General features: G+C 42.0%; 1 protein-coding gene across 8 annotated transcripts in view; it reads right to left on the bottom strand.

The window, feature by feature from the left end:
• The window catches only part of SIK3 (SIK family kinase 3), a 147,806-nt gene that overhangs the window by 45,571 nt on the left and 79,664 nt on the right, over positions 1–22,571 (bottom strand). For all 8 annotated transcript variants that reach the window (XM_044996853.1, XM_044996852.1, XM_044996855.1 and 5 more), the window contains 3 exons: positions 17,774–17,890; positions 13,328–13,391; positions 2,794–2,955 (listed from right to left, as the gene is read on the bottom strand). In XM_044996853.1, the coding sequence (XP_044852788.1) occupies positions 2,794–2,955; positions 13,328–13,391; positions 17,774–17,890 (343 nt within the window). The remainder of the gene's footprint in view (positions 1–2,793; positions 2,956–13,327; positions 13,392–17,773; positions 17,891–22,571) is intronic.

Below are 22,571 nucleotides of genomic sequence, written 5' to 3'. Positions count from 1 at the left end.
CTTCCCACAGAGCTACACATGCAACGCAAAAGGAACTACACAAATCACCCCTTTGCTTCCTTTTTATCTTGTATACTTTGAGAGGCAGCGTAGCCTGGAACTCAGAACAGGGGACTGGGAAACAGGATTTCTAGATTCTATTTCCAGCTCTGCCAGTGACGCTGTGTCCCTGGATAGGTCACTTCCGCTTTCTGTGCCTCAGTCCCAGTCTGTGAAATGAATAAAGAACAGACCTACCACATGGGGGCTTGTGAAGCCCTTTGAAACACTCAGCTGAGGGGAGCTATAGAAGTAATATCATCATCTGCCTCACAGGGAAGAGGTTTTTAACTTAGAGATTGTTAAAGGGCTTGGAAGTAAGGTTCTGCTTATCTTTCATCCTGTCTGTACAGTTCTATGCATTTCTCAAGTATTCATTCGGGGGGGGGGGTGTCCTGCAAGAAAAAAAAAGATCAGCTGCTACCACTTTTTGTTCTTGACCTAACAGAATCACCGGTGTCAAATTATCATTGATGGGATCTAGGGACAAAACTAAATACTTGGAAAATCCTGTACTGTAAATCAGCTTTTCCAGGCTGTTCTTCAAATCACTACCAAGTTCCCCTGCCAAGTAAAACAACACTACCACATGGGTGGGAACTATCTTCTAGAGACCATTCTGGGAGCAGAGACTGGGAAGGAGAATAGTTTCCAGCTTCCTTAGGTTAAAAAAGTTTCCACAATTTTCAAACATTCACATAACTTGTCAGCATGTTCATATGGACATTTCTTCAGGGAATCCAGCCGCATTTCAGATTCTGCCAAAGTTATTTCTGAAAAGTTTTTTTTAAAAAGAATTGTACATGCAGGAATTTTTCCCACTCATCATAAAGGAGAAGGCCTAAAATTATTTGTAAGTGTATTTGCATATAGCAGACATAAGAATATACATTGATCATAAAAAAGGCTATGATTTTGTCATGCATTTTTAGTTAATTTCATGGCAGAGGTGCAGGGGGACCCTCTAGTCATGGAAAGACCGTCACCCAGAGGAGTGTTGGAACATGAGCCCAGCCCTGCAGCAGCACCTCTGGCTCCCTGCTCCAAGCATTGTGACCTATGCAGGTTTGGGCTGTTCACCTTTCCGTCTCCATCTCGCATGCCACTGTCTGCTCTAAGAATATCTTAATTGTAAACAGTGATAAGCAAAAAGACTAGGAACAACATATTTGTAAAGAAAGTTAAATTCCTTTGCCAGACTTGTGACCAAAATACTGCGATTTAAACCTAGAAAATGTACATCTCGAGATGCTGGCTCACTAAAAAAGTTTCTAAACTTGGTAAATCAGGTCAGTATTAAAATTGCTCCCAGACTGAGTAGTTCTGTGCCAAGTCACAGCCTGAAGTAAGTTTCAGTCAAGTTATAAATCCTTCTAAAAGGCGTTCTATAATTAAAATGCTGACAAACCTTTCACTATTTCAGCCCTGCCAGGTACTACAATATGGATATTCACCTAACCATTGAAAAGGAAAATGCACACACACATTATAGAGGGGAAAAATAAATACACAGGGAGGCAGAGAAAGGAATCATTCACACTGGACATCAATCATATGTGCCACCACCGGAGCAGCTGTTAGCATTACACTCCAGCCACTGGGCTAGGAGAGAAAGATGAAACTGAGGTGCTCTCCATGGATGCCTATTTATCAGGACAGCATGGAGCTCTTTCCACAGCTTTGGCATTTGCTGGGATCCATGCATCAATGGAATTAAATGGATTGCTATTAACCATCCCAAAGGGAAAACCTGTATGGTGAGGTGACCAAATGGATACAAGACCTGCCTTTGTTTTGAGCAGACATTCACATGTATCTAAGTGACATTAAGGACTAGCTGGTGTATCCTGAGCTAAGCCCAGAGAGTTTAGGCGGTAGACTGACCTCAGCCTCTCTGGTAGCAAGTCTGTGGAGCTGGACAGATCAGACATTTTCATACTGGGAAGCAATACAGACATGAAGGTTTGTGCCACAACAGTTTAGAGAGTGCCTGAAACGTGGGTGTTACTGGAAGGCACGCTAGCTGAAAAATATCCACCCATTCCACCAGGACTTACTGACGCATGCCAGAACAACAGAGGCTCCTATCATTGTGCAAAGAGCCCGTTGCTGGAAACGTGTATGTGGCCTTGTTGGATCGTCTTCAGCTTTCCACTCCATTCTTGATATACTGCTAAGGGAGACACTACTGTGGTGATTTTCTCTCTTCAACACGAAGAGAACGGAATTGACCAAAATCTCTTTATTTTCTCTCACCTCTCTACCCCTAAATTTTGTCTTTATTTTTCCACACTCCCTGCCTGTCGTTCACCCTGCCCCACTTCTGAGAAACCCTAACCTGAGAACAGGACTCAGCCTCGAGGTCAGCCTCTAGTTGCGTCTCGCACCTTGGAAAGGGGATTGGAACACCATAGCTTTTGGAACACCAGGACTGCCTGCAGAGTAAAAGCCCAGTCTTTAGCAGCATGCAGGGGGATATAAATCAACACTCTATAATTTATCAGAGCGGTAGCCGTGTTAGTCTGTATGCATAAAAACAACAAGGAGTCTGGTGGCACCTTAAAGACTAACAGATTAAGGTATCACCGGACTCCTCATTACTCTATAATTTGTCATTTGCTGGCTTTGGGCCACACAGAAATCTTAAGTTTCCTTTAACTGCACTGTGCTTCCTTCTTTCTGAATAGCTTAAACAGTGAGTGTCTCCATTTAACAGTGGTTGCCTTACTCCCCCTCCGCTAGCCCCCAGCTCACCTGCTATTTTGATGTTAAGGTTAGCATCCAGCAGCAGATTCTCTGCCTTCAAGTCTCTGTGAACTATGTTACAACAGTGACAAAAGTGGACAGCAGCTACAATCTGCTTGAACTTTCTCCGAGCTTCTTTCTCAGCCATCCGTCCATGGGCTACCAGGTGATCTGTAGGGGACCAAGAATAGAACAAATGGTTATTGGCACAGGGAAGACAGGCAGGAAATGGGCACCTGGTGTACTGCTAACAAGAAATGTAGAGGGATAAAAAATAAAATGAGCAGTATTTCTCCGTGACATAATCTCCCTCCATTAAGAAGTACAAGCTTCAGTCCAATTAATGCTTAGGTTACTGGAGAGTGCTAAAACTCACTGAGAATAGAAGAGCATTTTTCAGTTACAAGGGGCATGTTTTCATAGGGACTAAGGACTAACTCCTGCACTTTCACACACACAGACATCAGAGGAGGAAAGGAAGAAACCACCCCGCAAGGGGTTGGGCCTACTCTGGGGTCCTCCTGACTCAAAGGGTACAAGTCTGGGAGTTATGTTAGGGCTAATAAATGTCACTATGACAATTACTCATGCTGTCTGCAAGCCAAGAGAAGTGTCATAAGACTGGAGGCTGGTCTACATTTAGCGAATAACTACACTCTGCTGTACTAGTAAAGAGACATTTTGGAAGTATTAAGCCTTCTGTGCAAGGCTCAATCCAATCTCTATTCGAGTCCAAGATACCATCTAACGTGTGTGGGGGGTAGACTGGCAGAGTATCCCACATCTCCCTACAGAACCATCTGGTGCTGGCCAGCGTCAGAAACAGGATCCTGAACTGCATGGCCCTTAGGAATTGCCAGAGTGGATCAGACCCATGTTCCTACAATATAAAGGCTCATATTTTATCAACAGGATTCTCGTGACTAAACCAGGGTGCCGAAGGTGGTACGTGAGCTGATTTTCAGTGGCACTCACACTGGTCGGGTCCTGGCCACTGGTCTGGGGGCTCTGCATTTTAATTTAATTTTAAATGAAGCTTCTGAAACATTTTAAAAACCTTATTTACTTTACATACAATAGTTTAGTTATATATTATAGACTTCTAGAAAGAGACCTTCTAAAAACGTTAAAATGTATTACTGGCACGTGAAACCTTAAATTAGAGTGAATAAATGAAGACTCGGCACAGCACTTCTGAAAGGTTGCTGATCCCTGGACTAAACCCTACAACACAGAGAAAGAATAGGAGTACAACTTCCTAATGTATGCCCAGATGTATTTCATTTCTACAATAATTACTGAAGTGAGGAACATTTTTAAATTTGTATCCAGGAATTTGCCACCCTGTGCCTTCAATGCTTCCTCAAATTTCTAGGTGTTTGCTGTTTTAATAAGTGACATTCACGTTTTTATGTATCTGCACAAGTGTCATGGAGTGAGACTTTCTGCATAATTAATTCATCATTGCAAAAGTCAGGTAAATACTGCTCCTGGAGAAAGTCTGGCTACTTAGACATTTTGTTGGAATAGTACCTTAAAAAAAATTAAGAATTTCATTTCAATGTAACATCTGCTGAAGCTGGGCTTGTTGTTGGAGATGTCCTGTCTAAATACTGACCCAATTTGACCCTACTTTGCTGATAAGATCAGAATGGGAGGTGGCATGACTGCAAGCCAAGATAAATCAATACACTTTACATTTAAACACCTTTACAGGGATAAAGCTTTAAAAAGACAGGATTCATCCCAAGAGGAATTGTGTCAAATTACTTGGCTCTCAGTTTTGGAGAGAGAATTTCAACTGGCAGAAATACAAACCCCAATCCACAGGTCTAGCCAAGTACCCTGATGCTTCTCCGCAAGTGTGCACCAGGGCAGGAAAGGTGGACAACGAGATGGGGAAAGCAGCTACATTATTGTAGGCAACTGAGACTGTCAAGGGGAAGCATCTCTCAAGAGCCTAAGAGAGATTTCCTTGAGGCTGCGCCAAGCAAAGTAGCATTCAAAATCTACCTCTCCTATTTAATTACAGCAGCAGTTCTCAGTCTGTGACCCATGGATCATTCAACGTCCACAGAGCACTTGGAGACAGTCTGAACAACGGGCAGGTTATACTATAGTGGCTCCACCTTCTTGCTTCTATCTTCTACTACAGGTATTCCATGCTCATCTAGGTAATTGAGGAGACAGAGAGGAAACAAGAGCCAGAGCCTCCATCAGAATTATTAGAAAAAACAAAGCAGTTTCCTAATATTTCTTTGCTCTGTAAGGAACCACCCTAAGTGTTGCATGATTTGCAAATGGGGTAGGAGGAATTTCCCACAAGGGGAACACACTGAAAAAGCATGAGGAATCCTGGTTTAAGGCACACTAATCAAATATCCCAATATTTACAAGTTGTCATGTTTCCCTTACAAGTGGGAAGAGCAACTCCATAGACAACCCTATACCATTATCCTAACTTGGGCCCGTTCTCTATCTACAATAGCATGCATCAGGAACAGCTACACATCAGGAACAGCATCCGACGAAGTGGGTGTTCACCCACGAAAGCTCACGCTCCAAAACGTCTGTTAGTCTATAAAGGTGCCACAGGACTCTCTGCTGCTTTTACAGCTACACAATAGTGCATTTGTTTCATGTGTTTCAGAGATCCTCATCAGATTTAAAAAGCTGGAACATAGCTACTGCTTGAGATATGAAAAAGCTACTGTAAATTAATAACGCTAAGTGGGCATACAGTTCATGGGACCTACTGAAAACAAGCTACTGCCTCAAATTCTGAGACATTTGGAGCGTTCATTCACTAGCTTTAAGTTGTGACTTTCTTGTGCAAAGCAAGAAGAAAAGAAGTTAAGGACATGCCCATTATCCTTCATATCCTCCAGGTTAGCTACACAGCACTGTGCACCATAGTGGGGCTAAAAATCAAGTTATGGAACAGCTTAACCAAGCACCAAACAAAACGCATGGGTACTTCTCCTTCTTCCTCCTGTCTCTATATACTTCAGAGAACATATAACTGCTAGCGCCTAGACACCTTGCGAAGGAGTTCAGAAAGACAGTGTGATAGGCTACAGGAATGCTCTCAAACCCCCCACTCCCATGAGGATGGATGCCAGCATCACACAGTCTTTGAAAGCAGACAGAAATCACTGACCCCTTGTAATGATGCTTTATGAATGTACTCTGCAAGGAAATGTAACAAATGAAGGCTTGACATCACATCCTCCCACATTTCCAGAGGCCATTTTAAGTGAACTGCAAAAGGCCCCCAAGTCCAAGGCCTGTTTGCTTTAATATATTTTACTTCATTAACTGCATTAATTAGAGAGCTTGAAAGAGAAGTCCGTTCTGGAGAATAAATACAAACCACTTCTGAAGGTTTCCCATCAGGCGGCTGCTTTGCCAAACCACCCATTAATTAAAATACCAGAGACATAATTGTCTTGCAATAAATACTAATTACAAAGATACATCAAAGCACTTCTACTTGCTTCTGATGAAGAGTAATTCATTTCTTTGAGGGCTGATTTCTAATGCAGTTGGACAGAGTTTGATTAATTTTCCCCCCAAAACTTGCCATTTAAGTTTTATTTATTCCTACAGCCATGTATGTAGTAAGCACATCTGCAGCTAGTCTTGGAAGGGGATACATCCCCTATTATGATGTGACCCTTCAAACATTTCCTACCAAGTGCACTGCCTATTACCGCAAGTAGTCCCAACAGATCCCATTAAGCACTAAGCTTTACCGTAGGTTCTTTACTCATGTGAGTTGTCACATTGACAAATGGAGCCTGGTTCAATGTAAACACTCCCATACATTTCAACAGGCTATGGATCATGTCCCAAGCAAATCAAATCACTCATGTGCTTCAGTCTTTGCAGGATTGGGAACATCATTTGCAAATGTAGTAAACACACCTGATAACGCAAAACTCCCGATTCTGGTCTCTCAACACTGAAAATTCACATGTGCATTTTAAAAGGGTTCTCAAGCGTCAGTACTGAAGGCAAGAAATCAAACTAACTATTCAATAAGGACTATTTCTGGAAGGTTCCCATGAGCATATTATGCTCTATCCAGATTCAAATACCAATGAGGATGAAAACATGCAAGAATAGAAACTGTACTTCGGTCATCGTTAAAACCACATTTCACAATCTAGAAAGCAATTGCCATTTCAAGACTTCGGTTTGTACAGATTTCAGCTCTTCTATTCAGGTTCTAAGAAATTTAATCAATCAATCTTAACTATGTCAATCAGATACCACCACTTACAAACAGACTGGAGAGACGACATGACTTGTAATTTAAGACCATAGTTTGTTTAATAACAGAAACAGATTTTGGGACGAAGTTTGGGATTGCATAAGAGGCAATCTCCTGTCACCCCACACTCAGGTCAGCTTCTGCTATGACAACTGCCATTTTTACCGTTTGTTTTTCAGCTTCCTTAGGCATCGTTTCTTAGAACTCTACCCTAACATTCAGATTTACACACACATTTTGGTTTAATAAACACTTCAGAGTTTGATTCTTAAATGAAACTCTCTCAGACCCATCTGCACACATAGGACTGTCTCCTCTTTCAGCTCGTACTGCTTCATTAGATTGCAAAAATTCCTTTAAGCTTAGATGTGAAATTTCACTTCCATGAAGAAAGCGAGAGTGGAGCCCCGTCCCTGAGCTTTGCACGTAGGCACTGCATTTGCAGAAATGCTGACATTTCTGTACAGGCTCTAGAAGGATAAAAACAATAAAGCTACAGAATACTTCACATACCACTGAAGGCAACTGTATTCTGAAATTAACCATTACCAGCTTAGTCTGCAGAACATCTCTTGTGCAAGGCAGGTCACACATGGCCTGAATGTTGAACTGGGGGCCTAGCCACCTTAGTCCTAAGTGCATCAAATCCAGAAGCACAGGCTCTTGCTGCTGAGTCCCAGGCATTCAATGTGATCCTCAAGTGTTGTCTTCTGACCAGAAAGCCCTATGTGACTCCACTTCAAGTTCTTTTCTAAAAGGATCTGTCACTGTCCTCCATAGATCTAACATCAAGAGACCAATCCTGCTCCTGCTGACTTAAACAGAACCAGGATCAGGCCCAAAGGGAAAAGGCATAAGGCACAGGACTGGTATTCAGCAGATTACATTCCTGGTTCAACAATACACTCCTTGCGCATGACCTAGGCAAGTGGCTTCCCTATCTGTAAAAAGAGGATAATACCGATCTATCACATGGAGGACATGTGACACTTTAATAAAGCCTTCAGGGTACTTGTGATTAAAAGGTCTTAGAGCCTGACATTCTAGCCAACCCCCTTTCCATGACTGGCACGTCAGGAGCATCATCTTACATTTGTATAATGGTAGCACCTAAAGCTCAGGGTTCACTTGTGCTAGATGATGCACACAGTGAGAGAGAGTTTCTGCTATATTATCCACCTATTTTACGTCAATGAATAAGAGGACAATGGATAAGGGCACCGGACCCAGGAAGTTTGGGTTTTAGCCCTGGTTCTGCCGATGACATGCTGAGAGACCTGGGAAAGTCACTTCTCTCTGTGTGCCTCAGTTTCTCTATTTGTAGAGTGGGGATAATGATACTTCCCCAAGCTACAGAAGGTGCTGTGGAGATCTACTGATGACAAGCCCTATATAAGAGCTAGGCATTAATAATAAATATTTGAAGAAAAGAATCTTGTGAGTTATTTTAAGTACATCTCAACTTCATTTTTGTAATTGAGGGTTGCAGAGTATTTTTGTTGTTGTTAAGTATCAGAGGGGTAGTCGTGTTAGTCTGGATCTGTAAAAAGCAACAGAGTCCTGTGGCACCTTACAGACTAACAGAAGTATTGAAGCATAAGCTTTCGTGGGTGAATACCCTCTATTCACCCACGAAAGCTCATGCTCCAATACTTCTGTTAGTCTATAAGGTGTCACAGGACTCTGTCGCTTTTTGTTGTTGTTGTTATAAATAATAATAAATAATAATAATTGGAGATATACCAATCTCCTAGAACTGGAAGGGACCTCGAAAGGTCATCGAGTCCAGCCCCCGCCTTCACTAGCAGGACCAATGTTAATTAATGTTAATGTTAATAAGTAAATAACTGAAACGGAAACATGCGTTTAGCCTATTTTCTGTTTGACCTCGCAGATAAAGGAATGCTGTCAAGATAGGTGGAACAAAAACGTGACCTACCTTTAAGAGGTACACGTATTTGTTCACACTGTCAAACTGCCAGCTTGTGTGCATACGGAAAGTGTACGGGGCACAGAACACAATAACGTGCTCTGCCGTGCTCTGACCCTACAACAAACCACAAGCAGCTCTCCATCGTTCCTGCTCACTGTTGTGCCTGGCTGCGTTCATTCTTGAAATGAATGATCACATCAATCTCAGCTGAGTCAAAGACCTCGTTTACGTGTGGGCCATTTGGAGGGCTTCTCAGCACACACTGAGCCTGTCTAATGAAAGCTCAAGTAGACAAGTGCAGCAGCTCTGGCTGAGGCTAGGCAGGACTACAGCTCAGAAGAGCTAACAAGGGACAAAAACAGCTAAGCTTTTGAATTTTAACATTCTTGAATACTGACACCCTTCACAGCCACACCCATTTACAGATATTATCATCCCTTTTCCAGTTCAAGAATTGAATCCTATACTCACTTTGTGTAAAATGTCACATTGTGAAAAACTTCTGAAAATCTATTTAGACTTCAAAAATCACTTCAAGTCACTTTACATACAGAAAAGCCTACAGTATGCAGAAATGTATAATGCAATACCTCACATATGATACAACTGAAATGATCCTTATACAGAGCAAGGTTTCTCTTTCTTGACATTTTCTGAACACAGAACATTATGCACTTTTCCCCCTTATTTGGGGGTTCAGTGCAATGGTTTCACTTTAAAACTTAGCTTGTACAGCCACAGATACTCAGAGAGCATTAAACGAGCAACCAAAACTCTCACAACACAGACATTTAGCACAGAGGGGATCTCCCTGGTGTTCCATAACAGTAGATAATGGGATTCTTGATGAGGCTGTTCCACCAATGCACCCTGTACCCTGCTGTGATTTTTGCCATGTTGTGTGCATGGAAAAATATTCTACTCCTACAGTTGTAGGAAGGGAAGCATAGTTCTTGAGATCATGTTAGGACTGCAAGCATACAGCCTATTCCAAGCCTGTTTACCCACATATTTTGGCTAGATTACCAACGGAAATTAAAAGTCACTTTAAAAGCACTGAATAAGTTAAACCTTTCCCTTTCTCCAAAAACACCTTAGTCTTTTTATAGTAGCTGCACTGTAAATGAATAGTAGGGAGTTATCACTACAGCTGTTGTGAGAAGGAAGACTCCTCCAAAGACATTCACAGTAAATCCAGTGACTCCAAAAACAGTAGATACTTGAATGAAAGGAAACCTGGTAAGCAAATTTTACCTACAAAAAGATCTGTCTTATACCTTCTGATTTCCAACCTTAGAATGACCCAAAGCACAGAGCATAAATGGATTTGAAGGCAGCCCGCAGTACATGTAGACTATTTCTCTTGATAAAACGAAGATGCGAGATTCTCTTCAGTGTTGTAGATGCTAATGATTGCAAGGAAAGATTATTTTCCAAATGGGCTTCTGTTTGGTTCCCTGCCCACCCCCAATCAATTGCGTCCCTTGTTAGAACAAAATGTCTCACAGGAAACTTTGCTGGGATTCTGGCTTCACTCTCAGATATAAAGTTGGGAGTTAATGGACCTTGTGTGTAGTTTGAAAACTGTCAGAACCTACTAGATAGAGGTAGACATTGACATTTACCTTCTAGTACATAACTGATAACTGGATTCATCTGCTCACAGCCACACATGAGGATATAGTACAGGGCAATGTACTGTAAATTAGCAATTCTAATGATCTGAATTTACTACAGCATAAAATATTTTAAAAAACAATTAGATTTTCGCTTTCTATTAATGTATAGGGCTATTTTTGTACCCAACAGAATTCTTCCAAGTCTGCATATGAGCTTGCTAGTACGTACACAGTTCTGGATAAGAGGGAAATACTTGGATTATATTTTCCAAATTCAACAGGAGGAAGGGGATAAAGAGATATTTTACCTCTTTGCAGTGACCCACAAAAAAGCAAAGCCTCCCACTGTGTGGGCGTGAAGCACACACACAATACTGCTACTTTGTAGGAGGTGATAATTACAGCAAAGAGTAAGCTGAACTTCACAAATTAGCAGAATTATGGGGCATCTGACAGTATTAATACATAATTAATGGCAACTTATGTTTCGAGCAGGTGTTCTTAACCCATTTTTGAATCATGTCCCACCTTTGCATTTTTTGTTTTTTAAACTTGGAGTTTGCCACCCACCCTAATAATAGTGAGAAGGCTAATGCCACCTAGCGTTGCTAATACGTTTGTATAGCAGAGGCCAGACAGATTGCCTAAATCAAAATGTACGTCAAGTGGTACTATAAAAACACACCTAATCTGTCACTCAGAGTCTCAATGCCACTCACTCAAGTCTGACCCGGCAATCTGTCCATCATGAACTAGAAGGCTCGTTGTGCCCCCTGCTGCTTTGGAGAGACAGCAGAAGGCTCAGCAAAGTTCGGTTTTCAGACAATCTACACTTGTTGATCATCAGTTATAACTTGTTGCCTACTTAAATTGCCCCTTCCTTGGAGAAGCAGGAGTCAAAGGAGCAGTGGAGGCTAATGGGAGAAGTAATGGATGTAGTTTCTTCCATTAATAATTACTGAGTCATTAGCTATTAATTACAAAGGCACTGAGAAAATGTCACTATGGTAGACATTTTATTTTATTTATTTTTAAAGGCGCTTTTTAGGCTACCAGAACTGTTACCAGCAATTTATCATTCAAGTCTCTGGTTATGTACGCAAAAAGTTTTGGTTTGCTTTCTCTAAAGGAGGTAGTATTGTCTAGACTAGCAGAGCAGGGACCACGCACAGACCAGAGCATTGTCTCAGTCAACAGCCCAAGGTCACATAGTGATTTATTCAATATCTCTGTGCCTCAGCTTCTTCATCTGTAGGCAGCAAGTAATACTCGCCTACATCGCAGGAGACCTACAAGGACTTTGAGATCCTTGAATAACACGTACTATAGAGGTGCCAAGTATTGCTTTACTGCTGCTGAGAACTGAAACATCTGCCTTCCCTCTCCAACATGTACCAGAATAACAAGGAAGCTGCTCAGACACAGCAGATATTGCTTACCACACATTATAGCCCTTCCCCATAAGACGTGAGTTCAAATAGGAGCATTTTCCTGGGATCCAGGTAAAAGGAACAACATTTAGGATAAAATGTGAAAAGAATTTTTTAGCACTTAGCAGATTTCAGCTCCCAGGAGGTGCTTTTGTGCTGGCATAACTTAGACTTAACTTTTCAGATGAAGTTTGTAATTTTGCCACAATGACTCTGCTGTGACTTGGTGAATCTCAGATTCATTAAGAGCTTTGTCTTTTGTTACACCCCAACATCTCCTCCAGCAAAGTCAGAGCCTTTTCTTATTTTCAAGGCAAACACAAATGTTGGCGTTGAAGGAGACATAATAATCTCAGTATTGACTGAACAGGAATAAGTCAGAGAAGACTAAATAAAGAGCGAACTCTTTGGCTTTAGCAGATGTGTCTCTAGGTTTTGCTCCACACCAAGATCAGAACAATATTACCTAGAACTGGGTTTAAACAAAGTTATTAGTGTGATTTTCAGGCCTGTTTTCCTGACCAAAGTGAATGAGGATTTTTTCCTGAGACTCATGTTAGATAAACTGATACAGACCAACGTTGCAAAATACTGACTCCGTTACCTGGGGCAAAGAACTTTGACATGTGAGTAAAATACCATCAGATTTTTCATTACTCATCATTGTAAAAAACCATTTTGTGATTTTAAGACAGTTATATAATATGGTTTTCAGACAAACACTGGTCAAGAAAACCCAACTAGAACATTGCTAGCAAAAAACTGAGTTTTAAAATGGATGCTTCTAGGCTCTAGATTGCAGGGCTAATGGGTCATAACAAAATATCAGAAATCTCAGAGAAATCATATGATTTGAAGTATAAAAGACTGCAGAGCTGCAAGATGGCCCGTCATCTTAGAGGTCACTAATTTCAAACACCACCGCAGCTGCAGCCAAGAATCTCACATTACAGCTTGCCAGGAAGTGAAGTTTTTAGCACCTCTTTAAAAGGCAGCTCTGAAACCACTATGCAATATATTTAATCCCAAGTGTCAGCATGCAGATGAAGAAAAATGGAACTGCCTCTAAGAATGAACCTCTCTATCCCTCTGAGAAAACATGGAGACGATGCATTTTTAAATGGTATGGTTTATTTTTCCTTTAAGTTAAATGATTTTATTCTTTATTCTTTTGTCAATGGAAGTTTCCAGGGTTGAAGGACAGGAGATATGAGGCAGCTATTTTCAGCTTACTGTAGTTGACCAAGTACAATATCTGATTAAAGAATGCAATAAACGTACTTACCAAATATTTCCCCTCCGCTAGCATACTCTGTCACCAGATAAATCATCCTCTCCGTCTCCATAACCTGGACACACAAGGATACAAAGTGACAGCTAAGGAGACTGCCCAGTGCAAAAGGATATGAAGCTAATTGGAATTTTCTTTTGTTACTTGTAACTTTGACACAAACCGCTTTCAGCAAATTAAAAAGAAGTGGATTGCAATGCTTTAGAGAGCAATGGTGGGGAGGGGGAAAGAAGAATGATTATTAAAGGGGCTATTTTAAACACTACTTCAATCCTTCTGCATCCCACCCACAAAATAGTCAGTTGCTAGTCTCCACTTGTTTCAAGAACCTAAGAGACTTCTCTGGGCTGCCAAGACTGAAAAGTTCACCTTCGGATTGTTCATTCATCACTCTGAAACACTCAGATAACTAGGGACACTTTTTTTCTAAAGGAGGGACTACCTGCAGAATTAGTAAGTGACTTTCAAATGACTCAAGATCTATCAATCATAAAAGCTCGAGGTTGGCTCCAGGGACCCTTCACATTTAAGCAAGAAGATAATGCCAATCGTTCTAAAAGCCTTCCAGGGCTCTGGGTGGGCATGGAGCTCTCCAACAAATGAAGGCCAGTTACAGTATCAAGGCTAGTGCTCCCGTTTTCAGCAAGCCAATTAAATGCCAAAATTAGTCCCAGGGAAAGGTGACTTGCTCTCGTAGCCATAGAATAGAAGACCAGGCCACTGTACATTTCTCTATGGACCCATCATGGTAACATCACTCCGGCTGATGGGAGCTGGCCGAGGTAGCTGCCCTGGTGATACCAGACTATGCCAAAACAAGCCGAGGGGGCGGGAAAGGATTTCAGCCCCAAAATAACATGTTTTAAATAGTAAAAGGTCAAGAAATTGGCCTATCAACACTAAGAGCATGAATACTAAGAAGATTCCAAATCTAAATGTTTTTAGCTATTCATGCTCAGGGCTCAAAACACTCACCCACCTGAACGTGGAGTAGACAGAGCAGAGCGGCTGGAGCTCCGTGCTCCTTCCCATGAGGGAAGGGGCAAGTCTGGGAGCAGATGGGCACAGGGGCATTGATCCTTTCAGAGGAGGGACGTGTAGAAGAAGAGAACAAAGCAGCCTGGAGCCACTGCTGCTATTTTAGGCCAGTAGAAGGAAAGCCAGGGAGAAAAGTGGCTGGAGCAGTTGCATTTTTGCTCAGGATGGAGGAGAAGGGTCAGGGAGTAAGGCAGCCCAAGTGCCACTAGCAGGCAGGGAATGGATCTTCTAGCAGCAAGCTTCAAAGTGTGCCCACGAGTGCGTATGGGTGACTCCACGTGGGTAAGCTGCTGGATGTAGGTAAAAGTAAGAGTTTGAGGGGATACATTAAAAAATTATAGAATACTTCTCTGTTCTGATTTCCCTCTCCTTCCTTCCTTCCATTTCCCCACAAATCCAAGAGAATTTTAGTATTAATGCATTTGCACAAAAGAGAGGGGGAGATCTCCGGGGAAGTAGAAGGAAGGAGAGGGAAATAAGCATGTGAAGGGAAAGAGGGAGCATTACACTCAAAGCATTGTAGCAAGATCCAAGGGAGGGATTTTCAAAAGCATTTAACAGATTTAGGAGTACAAATCCCATCGACATGGAACGTGTACGCCTAAGTCACGGTCGTACTTCCCCCAGGATTGATAAGAAAGCATGGAAAGACGCCCAACTGGAACAGTTGGCCTAAGAAAGGCCAGAGACAGAAAGCTACTTTTCAAATGTTTATTAAATAGGAAGTTGGCTGACAATGCACAATTACACACAACACATTGATCTTTTACTATTTTAAATTGCATAGCAGTGGCTTTGGCAACAGTAGCTTTTATGGGCACGGCAGCACAGTTTTTCCATCATGGCTTCAAGGACTAGTCCTTGAGCAAGCTGGTCTCTGGGAAATTTTCCAAGCCTCAATTATGCTATTAATTTTACACATTGCTTGAAACTTGGACAACAAAAATTACAGGAGTCAGTTTGATTTTCCAGTTCTCAATGTTGAAACAGTTGGACTGCAAACCCTTCAGGTGAGCTTGGTTTAACATCCATGTTTCTGGAGGATTTTTAAAGTCATGAAAACATTTTGATTGCATTTAACTTTTCTACAAAGTCTAAATAGTCAGCCACATTTGAGATGACAGTTCCTCTCATGCTGAGAGAGACAGTAAGCACATTGGCTCTTGTTAAGGGTTTGGGCTTGAAACATGCAACCTTCAGATTAAAAAAAAGATGTCCAATCTGGACAACTGCAGCTCTTTAACCAGCAGGTTTTGTTTCTTTTCTCAGAAAAGCTAATAAATGAGTGTAGCAGAGACAGACCCTTAGATTCAGAATGTGCCATCCAGCTTTACTCAATTGTCATGTGATGTGGTTAACAGTTACCACTTAACAGTTACTCCACATATGTGCAAACAAAACATATGGGTGTTCTTTACATCTTTCTGTTTCCAAGCAAACCTGGTCTCTTACATTTTTTCAGGTACTGGAGACACCTTCTCCTCTTGCATTTATTGGTTTTGAGTGTTACAAACCTAAAGAAATGTGTCATTCAGATCTTTAAGGAATGGCTGGGGGAGGAAAGGCTTTAATGACAAGAGAGCTTTGATTTCAGGTGTTTTATAACAACCATGCACCATTTCAAAAATCAGAATAAAACTTCTGTGGAAAGCACGCTATAGGACAGCCAGCTGAAAACCACCACACAGAGGATGCTGTGTTCTAACTCTGGCGGAGCTGAGACATGGCTGCTATCTCTCGGCGTATTCTGTCTAGGGCTTTATATTGCATAAAATAGGTTGACAAGAGCTTTTGGCTCAAAAAAGCGTTACAGGCACTGGCTCTTCCAGAGACAATACTGCCTGTGCATTGTCACCCTGTACAACTCTTCAAATGGCTGTCACAGGCATCTCACACATGGCTCTTTGGCCAAGGTATCAAGTCATTAACCTTTTCCACCCGAGATTCTCAGTTTTAGTTCCTCTGAGTCTAAATAGCCACTGACTGCAGTGAGACATGAACTAGAAGCAGCTTTGCCTCAAGCAGACAGCAGCTGTTGCTAGGGAAGGGCAGTCTCTACTGGTGTCCTCTCTTCTTGGCAAACATACAGAACCCCCCCATTAAATCACAGGGGAAATTAGCCACTATATATTGCAACTGATACCCCAAATGTTCAAACTGTGTTGCCAGCCGGCAGAGACAAACAGACACCACAGCAGACTTTTGGTTCTCATGCATCTCTAGCAAGCCAGTCCGTTCTCAGGCTAAACTTAACGCACGCCCAGCCTGAGAAGACAACAGCATTTTCCCCACTTCATGATCCAGCTCTCAGGAATGGAGGACAGAGAAATTTGACAGTACTGGCCATTGGCTCACGCAGAAGCTGTCTCTGCTTTCCAATTTAATCCATTGTTTTTAAAGCAGGAAATAAAGGGATCCTACTTGTTAATTCTATTTCTGCATCTTCAGCTCAGCAGATTGTAGCTGAACGGCAGTTTTGCTTCAGCCTGTCACCCAACAGGCAATATTGGCAGGATACAGGGAAGGCAGTCCTTTTCCACGTCACTAATGGCCTGGTCAAGGAGGTCCAGGACCAGGACCTTTTACAAGACAGGGAGGGATAGCTCAGTGGTTTGAGCATTGGCCTGCTAAACCCAGGGCTGTGAGTTCAATCCTGGAGGGGGCCATTTAGGGATTTGGGGATTGGTCCTGCTCCGAGCAGGGGGTTGGACTAGATGATCTCCTGAGGTCCCTTCCAACCCTAATAATCTATGATTCTATGATTTAAAGTTTCTCCAAGGGTTTAGTCCCCAATTAGTTCTCCATTCACTTCACTCGTGTGCCACATCACTTCTGGCCTTCACAAAGGGTCTGGATCCCCTCTGCTGTCCTACTTGACCCTTTCATGAGACTGGCATCACCAAAGCAGTCTGTACAAACCCACACCATTGCTCATCCCACACTGCATGCAGCGGGGACCTTTCCCTGGTGCTTTTTGCCAAGTAAGGAAAGCCAGAAAAGCTGGAGAAAAAACTGCAACAAAATACTGGAGTGATGCTACCACCGTTACTTCCAGTGATCATCTTCCAGTGAGGACAACACAGCTAGTCTAAACTGGGAAACTGAAAGGCACACAATAGCCATAAACAAATGGAAACTGGCTGCGCTCAAAGGACATTTGATCTTCCAGTAAAACAGAGGACTAGCTACTGAAACACTTTTATTGGGGGGGGGGGGCGGCCCACGGGTTGTTGTTTTTTGTAAATCAAGGTATTTTGTAACCCTGAAAATAGATTTTTTTCCCATATGTTACTCTATTGAAAGTACAGAAACAGCCCTATACGTGATAGCACTGCACAGGGTAAGCCTGTGGCGCACACAGCCCGCACCGGGAGGGAAAAGCCCATTGCACAATGCTCATACCTGATATAATCTGATGATATGCGGGTGGCAGAGCATCTTCATAATCTGAACTTCTCTAAAAATCTTCTTGAGGTTCTCTTCATCCAGCTGTGTCTTGTCAATGATCTTTATAGCAACCTGGCAAAGAAAGAAATGGGTCACTTAGTGACTATTCAGAATTAATTATTTGTACCACGTAGTGTCTAGGAGCCTTCATCGAGGACCAGGCCCCCTGGTGCTAGGCGCACACACAACACACACATGGTCCCTGTGCCAAAGAGCTCACAGTTTAAGAATTGTCTAGCTGATTCAGGAAAACTCTCCCACGTTAGTACAGACTACGCTCCATCAACATGCAGGAGAGGTATTTCATTTTCTGATCGTCAATGAGGAAAAAGAACATATGCCACTGAAGTGTGCAATGCTGATCTTGGGGTTTCATGTTTTCCCCTCTTCCTGTAGTATCTGAATGCTCACCCTAGCATCAGTGACTAGTTAGAAAAGCAGCTTCCTGGAATCCAGGATTGAGTCCCCAGAAATTCCCAGCTGCCATTTTTCAGTTTACAAGTCAAAAGATGACTTCCAGCTTGCCGCCACCGCATCTCAATTAATATTCAAGCAGCAAGTGCTGATGAAAGGTGCCCAACTCAGCCTGAACACTGAAATCCTGTGTGTCAACAGAACAGGAACTGCACAGGCAGTGACAGTGCAAGACACACACGCACACTTCACCCACCAACAACTTTCAGTCACCGCAGATCTGGACTGGACTTGAACCAGGGGTGTGCATCATTACCAAATCCCTGAGCCGTAATGGAGGTAGGGAGGGAGGAGAGAGAAGAAAATTTAAGGCACCTAAAAAAATGGGTTTAATCTTATCTGGGACCACAAACACCTACAGTGTCTTAATCACACAGTTATGACAGAGTGTCACTACAAGACAAAGTTAAGTTTGTTGGGGTGCCCTAATTGTGTATTTCCATATCTAAGCATGTTTGATTTCTTTGATGTTGACCTTTAACAGTGAATTTCCTATGTTTATAATGCTTGGTTTTAGGATAATTACAACATCCCTGCAATATGTTTTACCCTAAATTACTGATATTTACTCTCATCCTTAACATAAAATTTTGCCTGGGAATGATAATTCAGATGGGAAGGCGCAAACTACAGTCTTTACACTCCCAAGCAGTAGGATTCTTTTAATTAATGTTATGAATGACACCTCAGTATAGAAGTGGGAGAGGTTTCAAAGGGGTAGTAAGTCAGTGAGAAAACTGAGGAATCAGCAAACTGTCAGCTTTGATCAAAGAAAAGTTGAGAACAGATGACTGGCAGGGTCAAGCCAGCAAAACTTTTCCACCTGCAGTAAAACATAGCCAAGAAGTTCAGCGTGGCAGAGAAAAATCACTGGTACCTTCCAATGCCCATCATCAGAAACCATGGGACTGGGATGTAAAATGGGGGTGGGGGAGAGAAGGCTTATTTAATTTAAAAAAGCCTCAGCAGACAACAAAAAAGCCTTCCTTAATCTCAGTGTTTTCCCAAAAAGATTATTAATTCATGATCAACTGAAGCATCGGTCAGAAACCCACACAGAAGGAAACTGACAGCAGTGACATTTACTTTGTGCTCTAGTTTTGCATAACAAAATGCTACCCTCTTATATGTGGACTAGTGAACATCAGCACCAACTGGATGGTTTGTAAAAATCCCACTATGGCAGGTGGCCAGTTAGTTAAGTGTTTGGACATTTAATTGTTCAGGCAAGATACTTATTCATGAAGCGCAACCTACAGTTTTTGATGTTTCTTATTTAGCAAACCTTACTACCTCCACCCGGCTGATCTTTAAAAATTCCACATCACAAAGAATTCCTTTGCTTCCACCCCAGACAGCCTCCTTCCCTCTGCTTTCCCACCACTTCTTTGCAGTGGTATTAAAGTGCTCCTCTGCAGCAAGCCTTGCCACCTATGTGTGCCTGTATTTAAGGTATCAGTGCATCACATTCCAGAAGATGAAACTCCACATATATAACTACCTGCACAATCCAAAGCATATTGGTTGGAGATGGACACATAAGCTGCCCTCTTCCCTAGCCTCATTCAACCTAGTCTGAATCCACATCTTCTTGTTACATAAGCCTGAGTTTCACTCTCTGCATCTGTTTTACTCCACAGAAGCTATCTAAGCTCACATGCCAGCTCCAGACCTAGACACTGTGTTATGTTTGACCATGCTGCCCAACTGCATAGAAACTGGGTCCTCATTGTTATGAAACTGGCATCAAGGGCAATGTGAATGATCCATCAGCTTCTAAAAGATGGATATGATTTCTGCTTAGCTGGAGAAACATTTAGTTTGCGATGAAAACCTGTTTAATCTCATGCCTGGCTTTTTAATAGGTGCTCATTAAAAAGTCAGAAGCTATTTTTAAACAATAAAAAAAGTGATTACGTGAAAAACAAAGTCAATTTTTTGAATGCCAGAGTAAAGTGTCTTCTAAAAAGTGCCATGCTTATCTATACATACAGAAGAAGTGTTTCTTTTCTTGACCTCCTTTCTACTTATCTGATCCAGCAGTAACATATGGAGGTAGAGCACATCAGACTCAAGGTTCAGATCAGAGACAAGAGTCAGGTCTACTGTCTGAAGCCGAAGAAGATACCCATGATGAAACATTTCCCCTCTAATCCTCACAGGATTTGCCTGTGGAAACCCTACACGGGTATAGTGCTGGCTACACAAATATGCCAAGGAACTGAAATAGGCAGGCACTTCCTGAAAAGTAACACTGCATTTTCCCAATTTTGAACTATGTTTTTAAAATATTGAGCTACACTGGAAAAATTAAAAAGCTCTTTTAAAGTGTGCCAGTAAAGAGACTGGGCTTTGATCGGATGAGAGCAATGTGTGTCCATCATACATGGAAACAGACTGTTTAATTGAAAGCACCTGGATAAGGACAGACGTCTGTTCTACAAACTGTTTGAGCAGCTGCATGCTGCTACAGTCTGAAGGGAGAAAAGCTAACTCTCACTGCATCGCTATCCACAAACCATGCCACAATAAAAGGGTAAGCAAAATGGAGTCTGCTCTCAAAGACAGAAAGGAATACTACCGACACATGCTGCGGGCATCTGTGGCAACGCTGTAAGTCAAAACCCTCCGCAGCACACATCCACACACAAAATATGCATGGTCCACACTAACCAAAACCCCACCCCTACTAAAAAAATAACCAGGACACTTGACAATGCAAGAGTGACAGCTACAGTGTGCCAACAGGTGATGAGCTAAAATGAGTCCATGGTTTGGGGATCCACCAGCAAATTTTCTTGTTTAGAGCTGGCGTTTCACACTAGAAAAGAACCACAATACAACGTTCTGTGGTGGTATTTCTTTGATTTGCTATAGTGTTATTTATAAAGACAGCCAATGTCAAGGAAGGGTATATACCATAAGCCACCAAGTCAGAGTGGCATGGAAACACACATAGCAACACCCTTGTGATGATGTTCCTGAGGTTTGATTAAAAACCAGACCACAGCCGTACAGCAGACCAAATGTCACGTTTTTTGCAATACTGAAAATTCTCTGCAGATTCCTCATTTGGGCCAGAAACTCATCCCTGGGATGATAGGGCTTCAGAAAGCCCAATGGATTTCCCTGCTGGGAGGCAGTCAGAACAGGGAGTAGCAAGATACCAAGAGGCCCCACTTTGGATTTCATTTCAATATTTTATAAAAAATGTTAAAACCACACAAAAGTGCTAGTTCGGGGAGATGTGATTTACCTAACTACATTAAAAACAATCAGAAACAGTGAACAGGAGAAACTGGAAATCCCAACTATATAACAGCTTGTTTGTAGAAGACTACAACATTCACTTAAAGGGCAAGTGTTTCACATACTGGGACATGCCATGTCAATGGACAAAGAAACCGCACTGGCACGAGATCTGAAACACATCTTCACTCTTTGGAAGTAATCTGGGAAGCCAGAGAACAAGATACCCATCACATTATGAGTTGCATATTCCTACCAAATGCTGCTATCAGTTGTGGAGAGAGGGGAAGAGAGGAATGGGTTGCAGGCTCTTTCAAAATCTGCATTCCATCAGTAAGATAGTCTTGAGTCCCATGAGCACAGCTACACAAGATAGAACAACTTTATTTGTTGTTAGAGAAAGCTCACCCGGATCCTTTCCCAAAACAGCTACAGACCTACAAGAGGTATATCGTTTAAGTCTTAGCATTACACAACAGTTCTATAATTGCATGCACAATACTAGTTAGCAACCAGTGATATCACCCCTAATAGCTCTGTTTTAAAAGCAAAAAGGTCCTGGGGGCAGTGGCTGCTTTTGAAAGGGGAAAACAGAGGTAAAATGTAAAAACACACTGAGAATGTGTTTCATAGTTACTTAGGATCCTTGAATCAGGATAAATAACTGCTAGCTGAATAGCTATGGGATTAGTGTGCATGAAATTTCACATCCATGTAGCACTACAGGCTACATGAGTTAAGGGCTTTACTCTGGCATTCGCACCTTGAATGCAACAGACTCATATTTCATGTGGAACTGAATGTTACCATAGCAAACTGTAAACAGGCATGTAAACATAAGGCTTAAAACACTAAAGAACATGCCTAACAGAAGACATTTGCTACCTTGGAATTGAACACTTGCTCTGTCATAGGAAAAGCACTTTTCAAAAGAGAAAGAACAGTCAGATGAAGAGGAGAATCCGAAATACCCCCGGAGAACAGGGGTCAGACTGTAAGCTCCACCAGGCAGGAACATGTCTGTGTGTCC

Source organism: Mauremys mutica, chromosome 22 (assembly GCF_020497125.1).
Source record: "Mauremys mutica isolate MM-2020 ecotype Southern chromosome 22, ASM2049712v1, whole genome shotgun sequence".
Lineage (NCBI taxonomy): Eukaryota > Metazoa > Chordata > Testudines > Geoemydidae > Mauremys > Mauremys mutica.
This window is presented reverse-complemented; position numbering and strand designations above follow the sequence as displayed.